This window comes from Arachis duranensis, chromosome 3 (genome assembly GCF_000817695.3).
Source record: "Arachis duranensis cultivar V14167 chromosome 3, aradu.V14167.gnm2.J7QH, whole genome shotgun sequence".
Classification (NCBI taxonomy): domain Eukaryota; kingdom Viridiplantae; phylum Streptophyta; class Magnoliopsida; order Fabales; family Fabaceae; genus Arachis; species Arachis duranensis.
Genome location: NC_029774.3, coordinates 13,361,045 through 13,369,701, shown reverse-complemented (window position 1 = coordinate 13,369,701; position 8,657 = coordinate 13,361,045). Strand labels below are relative to the sequence as shown.

The following is an 8,657-nucleotide window of genomic DNA, read 5'->3' as shown; positions in this document are numbered from 1 at the left end:
TAATGACACAGAAAAAATAAAAAGGTTAAAATTTAGGATTCGCAATATATATATTAAGAATATTTTAGTCATTTTTTATAATAAGAGTATTGTAATTATTTTTTATAAAAAATATTAATTTATACTGATTCAAAATTTGATATATTAATTTTTTGGCTAAATCAATTTATTTTATTTAATTTTGTAACACAATTTAATCAATTATATACATTAAATTTTGATAACTAAAAAATATTAAAAAAAAATTTTTAAAAAACAGGTTTGGAAAGTACCAGATGCAAAGAACTAAACACTTGTCGAAGAAGCAGAGAGGGCAGTGACTTCATTAGACCAACACAACACCGACAGTAGACACCCACTCCTCTTCAATCTACTCTTTTCTTCCACCTTTTCTTTCTCTCTCTCTCTCTCTCTCAAACACCACCAGAGGCAGTTACAATAACTAATAAGTCAAGATGTTGCAGCTACTCTACGCCGCGATCTTCGGCGAAATGCTTCTGATCATGCTTCTCCTTTTCAAGACCCCACTCAGGAAGCTCCTCATCCTCACCTTGGATCGCCTCAAGCGCGGCCGTGGCCCCATCGTCGTCACCACCGTCGGCGCCACATTGGTCGTCGTCCTCGCTTCTAGCCTCTACAGTATGGCCAAGATCCAACGCCGTATCACTGAGGCCGGTGTTGTCAACCCCACCGAACAAGTCCTCATGTCCAAGCACCTTCTCGAAGCTTCTCTCATGGGTAACTAACTACTAATTAATTACCCTTTCAATACTAGATTTAAGATTTTATTGATTTTCATATTATTGTTATATATTTGCTACACTATAAATATATCCAATTGAAATGTATCCATTGATTTCATATTATAATTGTTGTATGTTACTGATGGTTGGTTTCCCATGTTTTCCCAAATTGTTAGGTACTTTGTGCATAGGATGTTGATTTTTTTTTAAAAAAAAAAATTAGAAAATAGTATAAGTATGATAGATCATTTAGAAGTTTTGAACTGTCACTTGATAAATAATATGTACTGTTGTGCTGATCCATAGCATGTTGGTAAAGATGTTTTAGATTATACTAAAACTTAGTCACCAAAAGAAGATTTTATTATTAATTCAAAACCATTTAATTTAGTGATTAATTTGAACATCAAATGATTTGATGTGAACATGAGACTTCCCCCCTAATGCGCTGCAGTGGTTGCTATTGAAATTATTGTTCAGCAGCATGTCCCATGTATTTGATTGCTTTTAATTTTTAAGAGAACTCATAGGTCTTCGTATCCATGGTAATTGGCCTGTTCCATTACAATCTCAGTGTGATCATACACTATGTTGATTTTCTGAATATTGGATGTTAAGAACATGATGGGATGTCACTTGTTAAATGTTAGCTTCATATCACTGATATATGTCAATTTGATAAATCACTAGCTTTTTGTATATAAGGTTTTGAAATTGTGTTGAATAAGGACTTTTGCTTGCTATGATAGGAGTGAGTGGCAGAGTTTAATGGTATTGGCTTGATGGCTTCTCTGAGTAAATATCATTTCTTCATACCAAATCAGGATTGTATTGGTCTCTTGGCATTAATACTTGATTCGTTCTTTTCATCAAACAATCTGCAACATATTGCATTAGATTCGGCTAAAATTCAGTTTAATTGTTCACCATGCTAATTGATTTTAAGATAATTTTTTTAGTAAAAACCATTGCTTGCTTTAGAGGGGTAGAATGTAATATAATTCTCAATTTTTTGTTTTATTCTTTAGCACATTGCATGTTTTAATTACCTTTGAAATTTCTGTTTGTAAAATCCCATCAATGTAGGTGTATTCTCTTCTCTTTCTCTCTTTGTGCAGTGGTTTAGTTGTTACTTGATGATTTAGTTTTGTTTTTTTTTTTTTTTTTATTTGTTTTCCGTTTATAATTCAGTTTGGATATATTTAGTTATTGATTTTTCATGTGTAATTTGTGTGCAGGGTTTGTGCTTTTCCTCTCCCTCATGATAGATAGGTTGCACCATTACATAAGAGAGCTTCGCATTCTCCGAAAGACCATGGAGGCTGTTAAGAAACAAGGCCGAAGTTTCGAGGACGGTAAAAGCACCACCACCTCTGAGGATCATAGAGCGCTGACCGAAGAAATCGCGACATTGAAGGCCCGAATCAAGAATTTGGAAACCGAAAGCGAAGCAAAAGGAAGTAAGGCTAAGTCTTTGGAATCCGAAGTAGAGGCTCTGAAGAAGCAATCCGAAGGGTTCCTTATGGAATATGATCGCCTCTTGGAAGAAAATCAGAACCTTCGGAGTCAGTTAGAGGCCATTGATCAAAGCTCTTTGCATGCTGAGAATAAGAAAAATATGTGAGAAGGACAAATTTGTCCCCCTTTTTTTCAGCTGCTCCTGTTTTAACATTTTAAGCATCATATGTTGTATTAGAAAAGATGAGATCATTGTAAATATCTAAAGAACAGAAAGAAGGTATGTGGATTCAGTGTGCTAAACTTCTCTTAAAGGATAATGTATAGGTATTTTCTGGTCCCCTTTGTTGATAGTGATAATGGTAATAGTGAGGACTTGATCACATACATTTTTATAACATAATTCTACATTTTGATTATATTTTGTTATGGGATAAAAATATACTAAATTAATAATGTTATTTGTAATTTTGCACTTCAAATTTATGCATAAAAATGTCTACAATATTTTAACTTTTAAGGGTCTATATTTATTTACGAGTAGAAGTATGCACTCAAATTTAAAGGGAATGCACACCAGCAAATATAGAATTACACATAGCAGAGGCTATGCCTACATATAAGCTTCCAAGTTCTAATAATAATGCAGCTTACCAATACCATTCAAACATAAACACAACACCATTGATAACATACTGTTTTGGATTACAAAATTACTATAGGTGTAGTTAGAAAAAAGTTACCAAATCAGTCTTTGTATATTGATTCACTTATTTTTTAACCAAAAATTTAAGTATTACATAATAACATAATAAAAAATGTAATGGACAAATAATTAACAGCAGTTCTATTAGTACAATTCATTATTATTGATCAGCACTTAATTAATAATATTTAAAATTATTTGCAAAAAATATAGTGTTAAACTGCTGGATCATAAATATTGAATTGTTGAATAAAAAATAAAAATACTAACAAATATAGATTAAAATTGTTGACACTTACACCTTTTTCAACAATCAAATTTATACGGTTGATTTTTAAAATTATTTACACAAATATTTTTTATATACAATTGGTATACATAAATTCAAAATCAGATTATATAAAGTGAGATAGTTGAGTTGGTAAAGAAATAAAATAAAAAGTTAATCACTATTAAATTTATAATTTTTATAAATAACATATTTTACCATCTTAAAAGGATCGTTAGGCACATATTTTGCTATCTTAATTTAAGTGATTACCTTTTTTATTTTAGAAAATTTTGAGATATATAATTTTTTTCCCATCAACAGGCCATAAGACCGAAAGAGAAACAAACTGTGTAGTAACAAGAACTACAAAAACAAAAAGGACTACACGAGTACGTTATTTAAAAAAAAAAACTGCACAGTACATACCAAAAACTAGAAAGATAACAAGGCCGAAAATATTTCGAAAATAAATGAAAAAAACTACACGTGGATTACAATTGCTTAGTGTTCGAGATGGCAAGCACAAAAAGACGCTGAAGTTTGGACTTTGGACAAAGAACAAATGATTATTCATTATTCAAAGAAATAATAAAAATAGAAAATAAGCTATTAATATTAATTTCAGGAAAACAAATTAAGAAAGCTCACACACACTTCATGTGAAACGTCATATGTTGTACGTTATGTATACATGTCTTCGCATGAAAAATAAGTTCACCTCGTTTACAATGATAAATTCATAACCAACCATGCATGCATACACGATTTGCTTCATGGTGTATATGCTGCTTAATTGCTTATATATTCACGTGATTGCTAGTACACAAAAGCAGTCTGTAATTAGTTCTTGAGGAATAATTGAACTTTAAATGAAACCGGGGAAAATTTGATAATTAAAATAGCAACGTTAACGAGACAATTATCTAAAATTATTTTGTTAAATCTAATATGTATAAAATTATTGTATACAATATTCAAAATCATTATATTATTCTACAATAAATTATATTTTCGCACTAAATATATCGACATAGTACATTCTAGTATTATTTTACATACGTTTTTCTTCTCAATTATTTTTAAAAATATATTAGGTAATTAATTATACATAAAGTGATATCTAACAATTGTTTATATTAACGATTATCAATAATTTTAACATTTTATTTCATATCCTTTCAATAATAGTTATCGTAATAATTCCTTTTTATATTTTAGTGAGTCAATGATCATCAGTAATTAATAATTATCATTATCGTTATATTATTCTACAACATGTAGCATTCTAACACCAACAATATTAGTGTGGTGTATTTTGGCATCAGTATGCATGCTTTTCTTCTTAATTTATTTTAAAAAATATTTTTTTATAATTATATATAAAAATCAGTATTTAATATACAATTAGACTAATTATCAATTATTAATATTTTTAATTATTCTAATTATGTTAATTATCAAGTATTTTTTAATTGTCAATCATTATGATATAATTAAACATTATCGACGACAAATTGATATTGACATCAATAATAAAAAAATTAAACCTAAATTTATGATTCTAATTGTCATAAATATGATACTAACGTAAATGACTTTGTTAAAATGCTTTATAATACACGTGTATATTAATTAGTGATAAATTGATATATATCGATAACAATAATTAATTTTCATAATTTTTCGTACTACTAAATGTTATATACAGGGTTTTTTTGTAGTTCATGACTCATGAGTTTAAGTTTGAGAGCCAAAGTATTTTGTTTATTTTTTTAATTTATTATTTTTTTAACTATTTCGTAGAATAAGAATGTAACTTTTTTGTTTTTCATCGAAATTGATCCTTTTAAAGTACAAATTGTAATTTTTATGATATTTTTTTACGTAGTCATTCTATTATTATTCTTTTGATAATTTGATAATGGTTCTTACTCAAGCATATTCTTACTTAAGTTTAAATTTCATCTCCTTCCATGCTTTCTACGTCTGTCCGAAAATATTCGAAGTGGAGCATATGATGAGATTGAATTTTCTCAATTTATGTTCAATTTTACTAAAACGGTGTCAAGTTTGGAGATGCAATTTCAAATATTGGTATTGTATTTAGATTTTTTATTTTAAATTTTTTGTAAAAAAAATATAATATATTGTATTTTTTTAGAAATTATCGGCTTTCTAGTGTATCAATATAATGCTATTAATAAGAATAAAGGTCAATTTGTGGCTATTATATGCCTTGCCGCATTACATGAATAACAAATGATGAAACTTATTTAACAAAAAGGATGGTCTGCATTTGCACGGATTCTAAATATTCGAGCTGATGACATTGTTTTAATTAGATATCGTTATGAGAATGACTCTAATTTATACGTGTCTAAAGACTAGAATAACTTAAATATAATTTAAATAATTTAGTTCTAATATTAGTATTTGATTAAATTAATTTAAAAAAAAATTAAGTTGTTATCTCAATTTATATATTATAACCATTATTTTTGAATATGTAGTTATTTTTAAATTTTAAATTATTTTAATTAATTATATAAATTATTGTAAATAAATGATAAAATAATTAATAGTTGGGTTAAAATTTTATTAATAATAGTATTTATTAAAAATTTTAGATGTCTAATAATATATTCAGTTGGGTTAAAATTTTATTAATGTGTAATTAATAGGATCATTGATTAAAATTTTATTGATATCTATTAATGTGTAATATATATATGTGTGGCAAGTTACTTTAATAAACTAACTCTAATCTAAAATTAAGCAGATTCTTCGAACTAACTCCAATCTAAAATTACGCAAATTCTCTAAATTTTAAAAGGCTATCTAATTGTTTCAAAAGATATTTTTATACAAATTGAATTGATTAAATTTTATTTACTCAAATACGTAGTAAATCGAATCCAACAGATTCGAATTACATGCAAATAGAGTTCACGTGTAAATTGAAATTGATGGCTTCGAATTAAATTACCATACTAAATTAAAACAAAGAGATTCGATTTATATTTGCTAGTAAATTAAATCTATTTAATTTGATTTATACACATAAACAGATGCTCATGGTAAATCGAAACCAATAATTTTGATTTGATAGTTTTGGTAAATCGAAAACCCATAAATTCGATTTACATGCAACAACTCTCTCAAGTAATTTGAATTTAATGGCTTCGATTTATGATGAATTGCTATATATACAAATCGAATTTCATTCATTCAAACTACAAAACATACAAACCCCACACCCAACCCCACTACCCAGATCCGAAATTATCAGAAAGCAGCCCAGAAAAAATCGAAGTTGAACACATGGAGGACGACCCGAATTGTCTATATCAGTTAGATGGAGTCGCACATATTACTGGCGCCATCCACCTCGAGGTTAGTGAAGAAATATTTTTTTAAATATAAATTAGTCATTCTAGTAATATTAACATAAACTGTGTGGTAGTTGGTTAGTCTTTAATTAGGGATTAAGGAAAAAATTCTTTTGTAATATAAGTGCATGTTAGAAGTAGTAAGCTATTAGGTGGTTAGATTTTGATAACTTAAAATAGTACCTAAGAAGGTTGTTTAGGATATGTTAGATTTTTAAAGTTATTATTCTTATATTCAACGAGACTTGGTTTATGAGTGCGTTAGCTATACATTTTTTGAGTTTTTTTGAAAAATTAATATAAATATTTCTTGTAATGGTAATTTTGTGAGTTAGATAATTATGACTAGAAATGTAGGATATGTTATATTTTTCAGTTTAATCCTCTTAGTATTCTCTATGTAAACGTATGGGACTATATACTTTGGTGAATATGAAGGCCGATATGACATGATAATCAAGCTTCTTGTGATCACTAGATATCAATGTGGCTAAACAAGTGTAAGGACCATTGTATCATTTTACCTCCCAAATATCTCTGTGCTGGCGGAGGCTAACCCAAATGAGCCATGCGCATCTGCTGTCGAACTCCTTGCACTTGCCATAGTACTTGCGATGATCGGATTTCAATACCTTGTACTCAACCCCACGGCGAATGCTATAAGTCTTCACCCTTAACACGACTTCTTCTTTATTCTGAAACTGTTGATCAACTTGAAATTCAGATACAACTCCTGTATTCTGTGTCTCTCTAGCCCGGAAGTCAACAGATACTCTCGGATCCCCCTGAGGTACCATGGCATCCAAGTCCAAAGCTGAGAAGTGAGGGGGGAGGGGAGGGGTGGGGATACTGATTAGTACCTGAACTAGATACTCTCCCACCCACAACTGGAGTTGTCTGTGGTGTGTCATTGTCACTGTCATTAGTTATCGTGGCGGGCTCCACATCATCATCATCATCATAATCATCATCATCATGCAGTGCATCCTCTACCCCATCGGGCACTCCAACCTCACCGAAATTCAGGACCATTGCAGGAGAACTGGGTATCGCGATTGCAACCTCCCCCAACGGTCTAGTCTCACCAGCTTCGGCATCACCATTGTAGTTCAGATTAAATGCAAAGGAAGGAGAAGCAACTAAAACTATCTCAGGTGTAATCTCCGCCACAACTGACGAGGCACCATTAGGCATGGAACTAGAGCAAGCTGCATGTCCTAAGGATTGTGGATTCCGATTCGAACCTCCAGAACTAAATACCACATCCACAAGCTTTGCCAACAGCTCTGGAGTCCTCACCTCGAGAAACTGACGACGACAATGGAACAGAACCCTAAAATCTTCATCACTGCTAATAATGAATGAATCATACTTTACATCATCGCGTAAGACAGAAATCAGGATTCTATAGAACAACTTCTCCACCTGTTTAACGCCATGCAGACCTAGTTTCTGGAGTATAGTATTCTTAAATTTAGTAAAAATCGTAGAAGGTTTGAGAAAAACACTGAAGAGGTCCTTATCATTAAACTTAATTCCTCATCGCATTTTTTTCTTAATGGATCCTCTATAGTGCACAAGTGCTACACAACTCTCATCACTAGCCATTATGAATCTAACTATGGTAAAAAATTCACGTTGAACATAAACGTTGGTTCTCTATAAACCGAATTAAGTGTCTTCGATTTAATCATATAGTACCATACATAATTACATACTAAATCGATCCTAATGGTTTTGTTTTACCTAAAAGGTTATGTAAGTGTATAAATCGAATTGAATGGATTCGATTTACTAGCAAATATAAATCGAATCTCTTTGTTTCGATTTAGTATGGAGATTTAATTCGAAGCCATTAACTTTGATTTACACCTGAATTTTATTTGCTTGTAATTCGAATCCAATGGATTCAATTTACTACGTATTTAAGTAAATTGAATTGATTAAATTCGATTTATATAAAAATGCCTTTTGGAATATTCAGATAGCCTTTTAGAATTTAGAGAATTTGCGTAATTTTGGATTGGAGTTGGTTTATTAAAGTAAAATGCCATATATATATATATATATAAAGAAATAATTGTGAGTAT

General features: G+C 29.9%; 1 protein-coding gene across 1 annotated transcript; it reads left to right on the top strand.

Annotated features, from left to right (window-relative positions):
• Positions 1–296: 296 nt before the first annotated feature.
• LOC107477723 (uncharacterized) lies at positions 297–2,657 on the top strand. Its single transcript, XM_016097779.3, has 2 exons — positions 297–738; positions 1,982–2,657. The coding sequence occupies exons 1-2, from the start codon at positions 456–458 to the stop codon at positions 2,365–2,367; spliced, it is 669 nt and encodes a 222-aa protein (XP_015953265.1). The 5' UTR covers positions 297–455; the 3' UTR covers positions 2,368–2,657.
• Positions 2,658–8,657: the final 6,000 nt, after the last annotated feature.